Genomic DNA, 16,729 nt, shown 5'->3' on the forward strand with positions numbered 1-16,729 from the left:
GGCACATGAACAATTTTTTTTTTGGAGAAAAATTGTAAACTCGGCCAAGTTTACAATTTTCAAAGATTGATGGCCATCCGCCCTCCGAGTCCCGCGCCCAGTTCCTCACCCGTCAATCCCGCACCTCCATGCTCTTAAACATCCCGTGGGAGACTTGAGGGAGGGGTACAACCCTCCCCTTTTTCTTCAAAATGTGAAATTTCCAAATTTTTTTCTCAAATTTTTTTTGACAATGGCAAATTTAAGTGTGCTATGCTTCATTGTTGAACAAACACCTTCCTGCTGTAGTGCATGGCAGATTGCGTTTCATTGAGTGCATTCTTTCTCTCACAGCTAGAATGCATTCTTTCTTTGGAGTCTATTACTATGTCTCAAATCCATTTGCATACAAGCACACATTTCTCTCACAGTTAGCAGGTTGTAGAGCCCTATGCCCCTTTGCCTTTGGGCAATAACCCTTGGAGTTCTTCTTTTCCTAACTGAAATCCTAATTGGGTGGGCTCTCACTTGATCATATACATTTTGGACCTCCGTGTCTGTCACGACATCAAGGGACCTCTAATCAAGATGATGGGGGCCAAGGAGGGAGGACGAGGGGAATGAGTGATGCACATAGGATTTTGAAAACATCCGTAGCATTTTTCTATGGATCTTTTTGGAACAAATCCAGAGGGAACATTAGCATACTCAAATGAAATGGCATCAACTTATGACTGGAAAATGTTATCGTTAGCCCCTTCTCCTGTTCCAGGAATGTCCGTCTTAAACCCCGTTGCGTCTTGCAATCGTCCTCAACCACACTTCCCTTTCGGCTGCTTTTGTTCACCTGTGGCAGTGCGGGGGATTCTCGTCGTACCAGCTGCAGCCGTTGCACATGTGAGATCATCGGAGCACCAAGTAGGAGAAGAGCTCTCAGAGTCACAAATTGCGAAGGAAAACAGTATTGGGTCTTCGCCAAACGCAGTCAATAGTATTGGGTCTTTACCAACCACAGCCTATCGAACTGCAAACAAGAAGGAGGTTTGGCGCAGAGCAGGATTGGGTATAGCAAAGCAGGTCACTCTACAAGACCATTTTATCAATGTTGAAGAGATCAAGGCGGCCTTGGAACAGACTTCAAGTGCAGAGGAGCTTGACGAGGCGATGTTAGCTTGGAAAGGTAAGCTCTCATTCAGGCTTATGAATACTGTACTTAGTGGGGAAAGAGACTGGCAACGTGCACTGGCCCTCCATGACTGGATGATTGAGAAAGGGGGCTACAGACCCTCCATCTATGGTTATAACATCATGCTTAGAAATGTTTTGAGAGAACACAAATGGGTCCTTGCAGAGGGTCTCTACAAAGAAATGATCAACTTTAATGTCTCCCCAGATAAGTACACCTTTGCAACCCTAATCAGTCAGTTTGGCAAAGCTGGTAAATTGGAAAATGCCCTCTTTTGGCTTGAGCAAATGGAGAGTGCTGGCATCACACCTGATCTCATCACGTTCAGCACTCTCATAGACCTTGCCGGAAAGCGTGGGAATTTCTCCAAAGCAATGGCTCTTTTCTATAGACTGAAGGCGGCCGGCATTTGTCCTGACCGTATTGTCTATAATTCCATGATCAACTTTTTTGGCAAAGCCAAATTGTTCAGAGAAGCTCGAGGCCTTTTCTCAGAGATGACTGCAAACAGGGTGGCTCCTGATACTGTAAGCTTTAGCACTCTCATAAATGTTTATGCAGAAGCTGAAAAATTCAGGGAAGCAGAATATGTTTTCTTGAGCATGAAGGCTGAAGGGTGTGCGGTTGACCTTACGACTTGTAATATGATGATCAATGTATATGGGAAGTTAGAGATGGTGAAGGAGGCAGAGCATCTATTTTGGAGCATGGATGTGATGAGGGTTGCACGGAGTGTGGTGACGTACAATACGCTTATGAATATCTATGGACTGGCTGGGCTGAAGGGCCAAGCAGTTCATCTCTTTCGCTTACTTCAGCAGCAGAGTGACTTGGAGCCAAACATAATCACGTACAACACAATGATTGCTATTTATGGGCAAGCGCTCGAGTTTGAGGCTGCTGCAAAACTTATTGCTAAAATGCAAGAAAAGGGGATCGAACCGAATGCAATCACTTACTCAACCCTCCTCACAACATACGGGAAGGCGGGTAAGTTTGAGAAGGCTGTTGTTCTCTTCCAGAACCTGCGGTCCTCTGGCTTTAAAATGGATGAGATTCTCTACCAAACAATGATTATTATTTATGAGTTGTCAGGTTTGGTTGGACATGCTCAGAGGCTTCTTGAGGAGTTGAAGCAATCTCAATTTGTGTCTCGAAGTGCAGCTGTCAATCTTTTGGCTAAGGCAGGGAAAGTGGAAGAGGCTTCACGGCTATTCAATAAAGCTTTCAAAGATGGAGAAGCGCTGGATATATCAGTCTTTAAGAGCATGATCGAGGTTTACTTTAGCAACCAGAGAGCCAAACATGCAGTGGAAGTGTATGAAAGGATGAGAGGGAAAGGATATATGCCCGACTCGGAGACCTGTGTGGTGTTGTTGTCTGCATATGGCCAGCTGAGGCTACCCCAGGAAGCTGAGAAGTTTTATAGGGACTTGCAGGCACAGGGGTGTGTCTTCGATGACAGTGTTCATCTGCAGATGATGTTAGTGTATGGTAATCTAGAAAAAGTGCAAGCTGCAGAGGCATTATTTGAGGAGCTGCAGCAGCATGGAGTCATCTCAGAGTGTGACTTGTATGAAAATATGGGAAAGATTTATGAGAAGGCTGATAGATTGGATGATGCTTCTAGGCTTTTCAAGTTGGCAAGACAGAAAGGATGATAGCTCAAGTGGGAAAGGTGTTTGTTTAGGACCAGGAGGTCCTGGGTTCTAAACCCCAGATCTGGATGGTGATCCATGCATATGCACAATCCCATGATCTGTCTGCCTTGGGTGGTGCTTTAGTAGCTGTGGTCTCTTCTTGTGCGAGGTAGCTTCTCTGGAAGATGGACTAACTAAGCTGCAGCTTCCTCTTGTGTTAGGTGTGTGGCCAGGTAAGTATGTTCTCATGGAATAGTTGATTCAAACAATGTTAGTGAGCCATACACACATCAACTTATGGTTGGGATAAGTATACAGAAGAGGCTCTTACTCAATCTCAATGCCCTGCCCCCCCAACCCCCCTCCAGGTGGCTAATTTACCAGTTGCAGAGGAGATTGCTACGATCAACTAGAATTGGCTGCACATTGAAGTTTACGCGGGATTTGAAACTGTAATGCACAAACAGGGCTATCCAGGGGCTGCTGCACTTTGCTGCGAGTGTTTCATGTATCACTGCCTCTTGCAGGGCAGACAATGGACTTGGGTTCTGGATTGAAAGGTGCTTATATGAGCTCTGTAAAAGGAGGAAATATTAATATGGACTGAATAGTGAGTTGGGTCATTTTACTTGGGTTGCACCACTTGAGCCAACATACACTTGCTATAGGAGCATGGAGGAGATGCACCACTTGAGGCAACATACGCCCGCCATAGGAGGAGAGGGAACGAAGCAAAAGCAGGAGCACATGAGGATAATAAGCAGAACTGGATCAAGATGCAGGGTCATACTGAGTTATACTTGCCAAAATCAGCTGCCGTGGGAAGTTTGAAGCGGCTAGAGGTGACAAATGAAAGCCCAGGTTTTGCAGGGGCTCTTCTGGGAATGGTGGCTTAATTCATGACCAGCAGCAAGGAGGGGCCAGTCCACCTATGAAATGCCCCTCAAGCTTGGTATTAGCTATTCTTCCCATTCCCAGCGCAGCTGCCCCCAGCAGCCTTGCATAGTAACTGCACTTTGTTATTTTGCTTTCAACAAGCGTTAGTAGCACAGCCCAAGCTGGGTAATAATCTTCTTGTTGGTTTGTTGGTTGGTGACAGTTTTTGTAGTCACAGGGAGCCGTATATGTAACCGACATGTAACCACGATTATGTTTATATAAGTCCTCAAATATTTAGGGACAAAAGACAGTTACTGGATGCTTTGAATGCTGGGTGATCTTAACTACAAACCATGTTAGATATCCAGTTAGGATGTGACAACGGATGCCATGTTGGGGACAAATTTGTAGACATCGTTATTGGACCAGAGTTTGCTGCCAAAGTTGCTGCTGTCCTTACTGGCCCATCATACAAAAATAAGCTCCCAATGTCTTGCTTATAGTATGTTAGTTGGATCTGAAGTTATCTCTGAGATCAAGTTGAAGAATAGCTACTGTCAGGTCAGAGTTGCAAGAAAAGACATTTACAAAACAGTTTTCATCAAAGCAGAAAAGGGTATGAGTTTTGTTCTATGGTGTTTGTGGGTTGAACGATATCTTGTGTTCATTCAAAAAATGGTGATGAGGGTTTGCTTAGTTTTCTATGATTTCTTGGTTTTCATCAGAACTAGAGTAGCATGTAGAGCACTTCAAGGTGTTATGGAAGAGGTGAATAGTGATGCTTCTGTATCCAGTGATGTATCTCTTAGTGCTTCTCCTATTTGGTACATAGACAGTGGTGCTACGTGTCACATAACGTCGAGGATTGATGTTTTCAGCTCTATGCACTTTGTTTCAGGTCATTGGAGTGTCTCTTGTGCAGATCACTCAACATACCTTGTTAAAGGTATAGGCAAGGTGTCTTTGGTTTTGGCCAATTTGAAACAGAGTTGCATGAATGATGTGCTGTGTGTGCCAGGCATAAAGAAGAACTTAGTGTCAGTGGCTTCTATTGCCAAGTAGGGTATGCATGTGGAGTTTGTGGGTGAGAAGTGTCTCATCAAGGACCCTAAGAAAGATCTCCGGATTGTATCTGCAGGTTCACTTTGCAATGGTTTGTATAAGTTGGATACCTATGACAAACAAACACATCATGTATGTTAAGTTGCATCAGATGCAAATGCAATGAAGGCTGTAATGAAGGCAGCTGAATTATGGCATGCTAGGTTTGGGCATGTGAATTCCAGGAGTTTGATGCTTTTGCAAAAGCATAATATGGTGGAATGCATGCGTTATATAGAGATCCCAAGTGATCATGTTTGTGAAGGTTTCATTCTTGGAAAAATGCATAGAAAGCCATTCCCAAGAGATGGCTTAGTGAGAGCTAATGACAAATTATAGCTTATTCATAGTGATGTTTGTGGTCCTACGAGGACACCATTTTTTGGGGGATATCTATATTTCGTCACATTCATCGACCACTATACCAGGTTCACATGGGTGTTTCCCATGAAGGAAAAATCTGAGGTATTTATGCATTTTCAGCGTTCTGTAGCTTTGGTTGAGAATGAGACAGGGTGCAAAATTCGTACTCTTTGCATAGATAGAGGAGATGAATACATGTCAAATGTGTTCAAGAACTTCTTGCATAAAAAGGGGATCGAGCATGAATGTACAGTGCCATACCCACCTCAACAAAATGATGTGGCCGAACGCAAGAATAGATCTTTGATGGGAACAACTAGATGCATGGTCAAAGGTTAGGGTTCGCTACAATTTTTGGCTTGAGGCAATCTTATATGCAACACATGCGCTTAACAACTGTTCTAAAAAAGCCTTGAACATAATCAAACGTAGTTTATATGATTCAAAGGCCATGTAGGATGAATATAGTTCCATTAGCAAGAATGGTACATGGGAACTTGTTGACTTGCCTCATGGTAAAAATGTTTTTGGTACAAAATGGGTGTATAAAGTCAAGTGTAAGCGAGATGGATCTATTGACAGATTCAAAGCAAGACTAGTTGCTAAAGAATATTCTCAAGAGAAGGAAATAGACTATGCATCAACGATGACTACTATCAGGACAATCACGCTGCATTGGCAGCACATCATTGGCAACAATTGGATATCAAGTCGATGTTCTTGAATGGTGATCTTTTGGAAGAGGTCTATGTGCGACAACCTCTTGGCTTTGTGGTTACATGCCATGAACACAAAGTATGCCTTTTGAAGAAGGCATTTTATGGACTTAAGGAGGCACTGAGTGCATGATATGCAAAAATACATGCACATTTAACTAGTCATGGGTTCTATAATAGTCCAACTGAAAGTACTCTATATGTGCACAATGATGGTGTATACATAGTGGTCATCATACTCTATGTTGAGGACATAACCATGAGAGGGAGTAATCAGTCTAAAATTCCAGATTTTAAAGCTGAATTACATAGAGCTTTTGAAGTATTAGATCTTGCCCAGTTGCACTTCCACTTGGGTATTCAGCTTATGCAGATAGATGGTGGGATTATAATGTCTCAATCTAAGTATGTAAAAGGGCTTTTGAAGAGGTTTGCCACCATCGAAGATTGCAAACCTATCTCTACTCCATTTGAGATGGGTATGAGGCTTAGTAGCCATATGTAGGTGAGCCTTTTGATGGTACTATTTATAGATAGGCTGTTGGATACGTCATATAGATAGGCTGTTGGATGCCTCATATACTTTTGGCCAAATATTTCTTATGGTCTATCCCTGTTGAGTAAGCTACACACAGCCCACGGATAAAGCATTGGCAAGCTGTAAAGCAAGTGTTTAGATACCTCCAAGGCACTCAGTCTAATGGAATGTTCTATGCCAGGGGGGCTGATTTGCAGCTTTATGCTTACAACGATTCAGAGTGGGCTAGATACTAGACAGTCCACCAGTGGATTTTGTTTCTTGCTAGGTAATTCTTCCATATCTTGGCTTAGCAAAAAGCAATCTATTGTGGCTACTTCTACATGTGAACTTGAGTACAGAGAAGTCTTAACAGCCATGGTTGAGAGTATATGGTTGAGGAGATTGGTTATTGACTTGTGTGCTAGCCAGCAAGGTGTTACTCCTATACTAACATATGCTTAAGAGTACTATGGCTGTGGCAAAGAATCTAGTTTTCCATGCACGGACCAAGCACATAGAGGTTCATTATCATTACATACAGGAGAGAATCTCTTCACAAAGACGCTTTCACGAGAGAAGTTCGAAGCTTTCCACAAAGCTGTGGACTTGATTCCATTTGGTGATTGATCTACTCTATACATGTATATTTCCACTACAAGGGGGATTTGTAGAAGTAGTGGATATATGTGTAGGTGTTAGGGGTTAATAAGTGCTGGGCACACTAGAGTTTTTTGAGTCACTTATAGATGGTTTATTACCTTAAACTCACTTAACACATTTATAGGGACACTTGGCACTCTTTAGTTTGACCCCATTTGTTACTTTGTATTTAGAAGGTTTCTTTAGTCTTTTGCTAAAGTATCTCACTCATGACTTCTATGTGAGGTATGATCTACTTTATACATGTATATTTCCACTACAAGGGGGATTTGTAGAAGTAGTGGAACCTTAAACTCACTTAACACATTTATAGGGACACTTGGCACTCTTTGGTTTGACCCCATTTGTTAGAAGGTTTCTTTAGTCTTTTGCTAAAGCATCTCACTCATGACTTCTACGTGAGGTATTCCATGGCCAACTTTTGTATGCTAGTTGATTGTTGTGCTTTACTTTGTGTGTGTGTCTACAAGCTTTTCATTTCTGCTCTCATCTTTTTGTCATGTGTTGAAATTGATGGAGACATGGAGGAGTTTGCACATATGCACGCTCATGCACGTGCACACACACACACACACACACACACACACACACACGTGTATCCACACCACACCCACACACATCGTTGGAACAAGAGAAAGATGGATAGGCATATCTTTTTTGGTAATCAAAATATATTGTATCAAGTACGATTCTATACTTTATTATAATGTATTACACATGAATAAATGCATATAGCTCTATGAAATTATTATATACCTTTAAATATACTAAAAACATTTTTTACATGAGCTTCAATTATTTTAATTGACCGCTCTCTCTCTTTCTCTCTCTCTCATTATCTTATTGAGATATAATACACATAACTATGTAATTTAACCATAAAGTAATCCAAGTACCTATAGTCCATGATCACTAATGAAAAGTAAGAATTAATTATGTGTCAAAATAATAAAATTTTTGAGATATACTACATCTAAATATGTAATTACGTGTGTGTGTGTGTGTGTGTGTGAAACACCCCAAAGTAAGAATTGTGCTTATATCCAAATATTTATAGTCTACACATAACTAAGAGGATAATAGGTTAGCTTTGGCACCCAACTGTAGACTCCATATACAAATGGAAGTCACCCAACTATAGACTGCATAGAATAGGAAGTCACTCCTGAGCCAGAGACCACACAACCTTGGCCTAATCTGCACCCTCAAGGCATGCACATCCCATACCATCATGCACCCATAGTCTATTCATAGTCAAGCAACTGCCCCCCAAGTCACATGCATGGTGCGGCCACTCAATTTGTCCATAAGTTGGGCCACCATGTAAAAATAAGCAAAAGAAATGAAAGATCTGACTCCTTCTCTATGAATGCTAAAGTCTATGCCAATATCTGCGCTATATCGCTGTCTGGAGAGAGATCATAACTCTCCCAATGAGGCTTGAGAGTAGATATTCTATGCATTTGTCGAGTGATGAGAAGCCTGGCATTCCGGACCGTGAAACTGAAAAAGGGAAGGCTCTTCAATGGATCGAAGGCATCAATCCACTGCCACTGAAGATATCTGATAGGATTGCCACCATATAGCAGCAAACACCAAGAGCCATGAGTCACTATCTGAGGAGAATCTGTAGCCTCCTGGCCCGGGAGAGCAATGACCTATAGAGGTATGCCTATCCTCGCAAAGACTCCCAACCAACTTGGATGATAGTGTCCATGAAAGGTCACAGAGAGCCACTCATGTGGAATAGCCGCATCAATTTGATCAATACGTATGCGAGAGTCCCTAAGATGTTGACTGGATGCAGCTCTCCAATTCACCGGAAGAATCTTAAGTGTCTTCCAAGAAAGAACTGTGTATGCACATCTCTCCCTGCATGTAACGAGATGCACCAAGTGGTTGACCAGCCTCATCCCTGATGAATTCGTTTCACATAATAGGTTGTCAGTTAGCCCCATCCAAAGACCTAGGAAGCCTTTGTCGTAAAAATGGTCTCATGGTTCTCCATGCTCTGACAATGGCTGCAATAAGAGGGGAAGATGATGCCTTGATATCAGCCTCTGTGAACAAAAACCGTGTGCTGGGCAACCAACCTCTCCCAACACGGGGTGTACATCCGCCGAAAATTTGAGACAAGAAAAAATCCTTCCAAGGCTCGGTGCCTGGTAGGAAACCTCTGACCACAAGTTTGCAGAGAAACGCCCTGAACTAAACATCCAGATCAGTAATATTCAACCCCCCCTCTCGTCTAGGTTGAATAACTGTGAGCCAAGCTATTCTGGCACAAGTGTCTGTGGTGCCATCCAAACCCGACCAAATAAAATTGTGGATCAATCTCCATAATTGACCAATTCACGCACGAGAGAAGCACCAATAAACCAAGTTGTGGGCAAGCAATACCTGATTAGCCACCAAAGCTCTAGAGGCTAAATCTAATCTCCTAGAGCTCCAATGAAGAAGCTTCTTGCGGATACTCATAAGTACCGAAGCAAACTGCTGTGCAGGAGAAATATCAACCCCAACCTTTCATCCCAAATATCTAGTAGTGCATCCTCTACTGATCCAAGTAAAACCAAGCTTTGTACCCCAAGCAACTCTCGGTGAGTCACTAATCCAAAAACCAAAAGATTATTGCCAATTAATGAGTGCCCCTACTGCCAAACAAAACTCTTCTAATGCTACCCGGAAGGAACATAAGCATATGTGTGAGGCCTCCAAGAACATGGCTGTGTCATCAGCTAAGTCAGAGTCAACCAGCTCCTCTTGACTACGAAGAGGCAACCTCAATCCAGAAATACCAACAATGGCGTGGAGGAATATGCTCATGGCCTCTGCAACTATGATATATAATAATGGGACTAAAGGGGAACCCTGTTGTTGTACTGAGTGAGAAATTTGAAACCGCTCTCCTCTATCACTACAAGCGAGCACACTACTGTGGGCATCATGATACATGCATGAAACTCCCTTAATCCATCTCTGAGAGAAACCCATATGGCCAAGAGTACCCTCAAGGAAGTCCCAATCCACTCTATCATAGGCCTTCTCAAAATTCAAGAGTAGAATGGCTAAGGGCTGATTTGCTCGCTTTGGCCCATTCCACTGCCTCCCAAAATGAGAAAATGTTATCAAAGATGCTCCTTCCGTGTAAGAATCCATTCTAACTATCACGAACGACATCCTGCAAAATTAGTTGCAATCTGATGCTCATTGCCTTAGCAAGAATCTTATATGCAGTCCCAAGTAAGGTGATAGGTCTCCACTGGCCAATCAATGTCTTATCCCCATGCTTAGGTTTAAGATAGATAAGCCCCTTAGTGAGAGAAGAAGGCATAGAACCTGTGTCCCACATCTCCTGGAGAGCCGATGTGATCTCAGTCCCAATCTCATCCCAAAAAGTAATGAAAAAAGAAGGGGAGAGGCCATCCTCCCCTGGACACTTACCATGAGGTAAGGCATGAAGAGCAGGCCTGAACTTCTGCATAGAAAAAGGGGCATCCAGAATAGCATGCATCTCCTCAGTGATGTGGCAATGCATTCCAAACCTTCCTATGTGCCCTATGTCTCAAAGGAGAGTGCGGCTCAGCACTAAGAAGTTGGCGATAGAAATCAGTGGCAATCTATCTAATCATAAGAGGATCTCAGTGAAGAGTGCCTAGTGAATTCTGCAACAACTACTTGACACTATCTTTGGTATGAGATGGACCGTGAGTAGCAAAGAAATGTTTGTTGCATCTGCCACCCATCTGGGTCCAAAAAAATTCCTGGGCATGGTAACAGTACTCGGCATGCTACTCAACAGAGTGATTAAGTTCTTCCCTAATAGTACATAAAGAATTAGCAACCCGTTGAGCATGATGATGTTTCTCGTGCTCTTTCTATAAGGCAACCAGTCTACGTCTAATAGCCCTTTATAAATCCAAGGCCTCTTGCCTCTTAGAAAGGGCACATGTGTGATGAAAGTCACTAATATCACAGAGAGAAGAGGCTAGGTTTTGCAAGGCTACGAGAAATCATGAGATCTCCAAATATCAAGCATACGATGCGATAGCTCTACATCTAAAAACAAATGATCACGGCGGATGCGTACATGGGGTGCTGATCGGGGTGCTGATCCATGGCAACTGGGATCCATAAAACCACTGGGCAATGATCCGATTTAGAGGTGCTTGTAGTAAAATAAAAGTATGCACCCCTCTATCGAGCACCCAATCATCCACATAAAATCTGTCTAACCGCGCATGAATACACCTTGCATACCTTCTCCTGTTAGACCATGAATAAAGAAGAGTGGTTTGTCTCCTCGAAATGTCATCCTCATGCACCAACTATCTCTGCCATAAATGGAGAGTATAAACCTCTCCCAAGATGCTCTTTCAAGAGGATGCACCAAGCCCTCATGTCTACCTCTTTTATCCATTGGCATCTCAACCATGTTAAAGTTCCCACGAATAGTCCAATGGTCAGCAAAGAGGCATCAACGTAGTGAGAGATTTCCAAAAGACAATCCTCTCACCTCTATGGTTAGGAGCATAGAGGTTGAGAATACCAATGCGTGTAGTACCCTGCATAAGAGGGATCGACTATGCTCTCACACGCAAAATGACACCATGTCCAATGATGCAAGACAAGATCAAAGCTGAAATAGAGATATAGAAACCACCTTTGGTACCAATAGCTGGTGACCAAAAGGTGTCTCGAGAGAAGCTTGCCTGATTGCCCACACTGGCTCTAGCATCTAGTTTATGCTCTTGCAACATCAACACATCCATAGGTCCACCTATAACTGCACAATGAAGCCGAGTTTTGACAATTTGTTTCCATTGACGCATAAAAAAAGCTCCCAAGAACAGACGAGCGAAGCTATGTTTCCCCCCTGCTTGTCGTTGTTGCCTATGCCCCCCCTCTCCTTCCCCCTTCGCCGCCCCGCTCACACCTGCACCTTTCCCCTTTGCTGCACGTCTGGTCACCCCCTTAGTCATGCTTGCTTGCGTCCTCCTCCTCTCCCCCAGCTCCCGCCTTTGCCCCCTCCTGCTCCTGCCTCTGCTCCTACCTGCCTATGTCGCTGCGCCCCCCTTCTCTCTCCCTGCCTCCACCTTTCCCCCCTGCTCCCGCCTACACCTCCCCTGCTCCTGCATGCACCCCTCCCTCCCCTTTTCCAGCTGTCTACCCCCCTCAGTCGTGCTCACCCCCAACAAGCACCCCCCCTTTTTTTTCTTCCTTTCATCCCCTCTTCTTGCTCATAACAATGCTTCTCCCCCTCACTCCTCCCCTTTCTATCCCCTTGCTCCTGCCTGCGTTAGCTCTCGCCTTCTTGCCCCCCCCGGGCTTGTGCCTCTTGTCTTGTCGCCTCCCTTTCTTTCGTTGTCGTTGGCAATGCCCTCAGCTTGTGGGCTTTTCTTTATTTTCGATAAGTTTCGGCCTCTTTTGGTCTTCGCCTCCCTCGGAGGACTCCATGGCAATCTCTCCATCTCCCCCGAACGAGGCTGCCGTTACCTGCCTTTCGTTTTTTGAAGCAAACTTGCAGCTTCGCTATTGTATCCCTAGAGGCCTCCAATCTGGTATGCAAGATTATCGGTAGCTGCCCCGCGCATGGCCAACTTAGAGATCTTCTTCACGCTAGCCTCCAATCTGGTATGCAAGATTATCGGTAGTCGCCCCGCGCATGGCCAACTTAGAGATCTTCTTCACGCTAGCCTCCTAGGTGTGCTTGCAAGAATCGCAGATATTCATCATTTAGGGCATGGCTACTGCCAGGTTGAGTTTGACTCACTAGCAGTGTTTGATCTTGTCATGCAACTAAGCCCCATTGCACTACGTATGGCCCAGGCCTTCTTTGTACAGTGGTAGCACGACCCGGCATCCGACCCTCTGACTGGAGTTTAAGGTTTTCCTGTGTGACAGTCTGCTTTCTAGGCCTCAAGAAGGAATACATTCCTCTTCTCCTATTGATTAGTGGTGCCATCGGGAGAGTGATGGAATCCCCCCCCAAAAACTGAGATTCCATTTCTTTACATTTGTGTTGCTTTGCTGGATTCTATGCCTCACATGATATCTATTCCCAATGGTCCCCCCCTTGCTTTGCGCTTAGACCCGCACACCAGGAAGCTGAGGGAGGAGCAGGTTCCCAAGTAGCAGAGCACCAGGTACCGACCATGGATGACCCACCAGCTAGAGAGTGACGGACGGTTGGCCCCCGCCCAGGTCGCTAGCCGAGCACCAGAGCTAAGCATCGCCGCCGTGTGCGCTAGGCTGGCATCATGCTGCAGGAGGATTCAGTTCTATCAGAGAACCGTTATGAGCATTTATCTCATGATTTTCCCGTTGGTGACGTGCCCTCGCCAATCTCGGAGAAGAGCAGGACCCTCCGCCCCCACTAGTATGCCGACCGAAGATTCCCCCCTTGAGCCTCAGTGTTTTGGGAGGCCACCGATCAGCCTCTTTGAGCCCCTGGTGAGCCCATCGATGGAGTCATCCTCTCTGATGGATCTCTCCCAGCACCCCTCCACCCCTTCGCCCTCCCTCACTCCCCTCCACCCCTTCGCCCTCCCTCACCACCTCCCTCACCTCCTCTCCCCCCTCCTCTCCCTGCTTCGACACCGACTTTACCTGCCGTGATTCCCCTAGCCCCGCCCTTTCATCCGAGCCATCCCTCCACCCTCCTTCTTCCTCTCCAGCACTCTTGTCGCCTCCCAGCAGCCCGGACCCGGAGCGGAGGCTGGCAAGATCCATCCGTCTCACTTGATTCACTGGTTCTTTGAACTGGTAGAGATGACCATTGGCGCTTCCCCCGTGAGGGCTACTCCCGAAGAGATAGAAGCACGGAGAGGTCATGCTGGTAGCCTTGAGGTGAGAGCGAGTGGCTGCAAGATCGGTCTCAGTGGTGGTGAGGCACACTCGGAGGGAGGCGAACTTGGCCTCCTCTAATGCGGACCGCCCACTCTCGGATGCTGCAAGAAGGTGACGCAGCTCAATGCACTCTTGGCGTGACTTCACAAGAGAGGCCTGGGCCTGCTGAAGATGGTGTCGGAGAGGTGCGACAGCGTTTGAGCGAGCCTGAGTGAGGGCGGCGGTCGGTGGTGGAGGTCATTTTTGTGTGTGTGTTTCCACTCGCGTGAAATGAAATTATATATTGTCGTCTCTAAGAGGCCATAATGGCCTATAAGACCAAAATTGAGAGTACATCTGAAGTTGGTGTCTCATCAAAGAGAACAACCAAATGAAACTGAAAAGTAGAATAAACTAACTATGTTACAGTTATAAGAATTGTAAGTAAGACTCCTAGATGATACTGGAGTAGAAAATATTGGAAAACGTATATCAAGTAGATCCATGTATGCTGATTAGTTAAAGTGCTGCCCTCTCCTTAGATCAAGCATCTCTGCCATAGGGCTATCTAGAATGGGGTGGTCGTAGAAGCAAAATAGGCACCTCCAATGCCGAGCAATAATGGCTTTGATCTGGCGATGGTGAGGATGCCGTGGTGGTCGAGATCCTGGTGGGTGTGGCTAACAAGCACGACACAAGACGACTGCTCTATTAGGGGTGACTCCTAGGGAGTGTGGTCTGGTGCCCTTATGGCCCGATGGAGGAGGTATCAGGAGGTGTGTGGGGCTGGGCTGCTGGTGTGTTGGTGTTGAAGAAATCTGTCAAGATCCTCTATCTAGGTTCATCATGGCTCAATCTCCTTTCTGCCAAGAGGGTCTCTCTGTGTCTCCTGAGCTCAAGTAGGAACAATCCTAGGCATCTCTGATCCTCAAATTCCATGACCCTGCATAACAGCCCAAAACCTTCTCGGAAGAGGCAGTGATATCTCCCTTAGATCTCATAATAGACTATACATCGGCAAATGTAGTGCTCCTGTGTCTCTGCCTCTTGGTAGCATGTTCATGTGAGATCTGATGCACATATTTCCCTGTCTCAATCTGCAGCAGCTGGTGTGATGAGGTTTGGATCTGTCTAATGGCACAATGTATCCCATGTGATAGGTGTACATCCATGTACGTCAGGTGGGTGATAAAATCATCTGGTGAGAGGTGCAGAAAATGGCTCTTGTAATGAGCCATTTTCGTGCCTAAGGGCTCAAGGGGACTAGTCCATGTCCTCTATGTGTCCACTGACGATATCCATCCTAATCACACGGTTTTGCTCTGAGTGGGGGAGATCTAAAAATGGACAATCCAGGTTGTACTGAAAGGGTGGGAGTGACTCTATCTGCAAACCATGTAGGTCAAACCATGATCTCATCTGAGCATACCAACAAGTATCTCCATCCTCTTCCAATTGTATGGATGAGGTCAATTCCAATCGGGAGTACCTCTGCTAAGGGAGCTCCCATAACTGCTGTAAAAAGGTAACTGCTTGGAATAGGGCCTTGGTCTCACTATTGTGCGGCACCCATCTCAGCCCAAACAATATCGTGGTCCTGATGATTTGCTCTGAATCATGCGGGAAATCATCATAATCAGTGGTCTCTCCATATGCCTCCATTCCTCATCCGTCTCTCTCTGAGATCTGTGATGTATGCTGGGCCCCCAAATTGGAGCTCCGTACAGGAGGGTCAGTGTGACAAGTGTATCAAATAGCCACGATTTGGTGCACAGCTCGTGAAACTGTACGTGTGCACACTACCTCTCAAGTGTCCCCAAGAATGCATGCTCTCGAGCTAATCTAGTTGCTGCTGCCTCCTTCTATGATAAACAAGGTCCTGTGTGAGAAGTAACTCCCAAATAGACATATAACCTGACGTACTCAACTAGCTCCTCTCGGAAAGTGAACTAAGGCTCTGATCTTGTCACCCATGCCTGAGTGGTGTTAAACACCATAACCTTGGTTTTCCTCAGGTTCACTATCAAATCTCTATCTGCAGCACAGAATGCCTGTAATGCATCCAGATGTCTCTGTAATCCCTCCGGAGAGTCTAAGATTAGAGCAATATCATCAACATATAACAAGATGGGTATCAACACCCCTGCCAGGCATGCCCCTGGGTCTCCCCATCTATCTACATAATTGGAGACCACATCAATGTACAGTCCAAAGAGGGTGGGTGATAGCGGGCATCCTTGCTTCACCCTTACCGTGTTGCTACATAATTGGAGACCACATCAATGTACAGTCCAAAGAGGGTGGGTGATAGTGGGCATCCTTGCTTCACCCTTACCGTGTTGGTCACATTGGATAGTCCGCCTGGATCATTAGGGGAATTTTAGACTCAACTTTGGGCCCTCTAAGAAGTGCCAACTAAGCTTAGAGAGAGATAATCCAAAAAGCCTAAAAAATAAGGTGAAATTGATTTTGGCGTATTTTCTCTTGGAATTTTCTTGAGATATAAAAGATATATTTCTATTCTTAAATGTACATAAAAATGATAGAATATTGCCAGTTCTCAAAGTCTTCAATTTGTTCATGTACTAATGTACTACGTGAACAATGAATTGGTTAATTCTCCAAGTTTAATGGCTTATATCTCAAAATCTCTACGTACAAGCCGAAATAGAATATTTCTTGAAATTTGAACCAAGGATCATCCAAAAATAGTTCGAGTTCCCTCCCTGCAACAAGAAATTAAGACATAAGTAGACCTCATTAGGTCTCCGTTAGACGACAAAAAAAACTAAGGGATATTGAGCAAATGAAGCTAGGAGGTGGTGGCATTAAGAAGAGAATACATGCAATCAAGTAA

General features: G+C 44.9%; 1 protein-coding gene across 1 annotated transcript; it reads left to right on the forward strand.

The window, feature by feature from the left end:
• The first annotated feature begins 682 nt into the window (after window positions 1-682).
• LOC147639586 (uncharacterized) lies at window positions 683-6,108 on the forward strand. The gene is made up of 2 exons (XM_086825680.1): window positions 683-3,038; window positions 3,174-6,108. The coding sequence occupies exon 1, from the start codon at window positions 697-699 to the stop codon at window positions 2,824-2,826; it is 2,130 nt and encodes a 709-aa protein (XP_086681806.1). The 5' UTR covers window positions 683-696; the 3' UTR covers window positions 2,827-3,038; window positions 3,174-6,108.
• The last annotated feature ends 10,621 nt before the right edge of the window (window positions 6,109-16,729 follow it).

Source organism: Cibotium barometz, chromosome 3 (assembly GCF_041138505.1).
Source record: "Cibotium barometz isolate CiBa-2024 chromosome 3, ASM4113850v1, whole genome shotgun sequence".
NCBI lineage: Eukaryota > Viridiplantae > Streptophyta > Polypodiopsida > Cyatheales > Cibotiaceae > Cibotium > Cibotium barometz.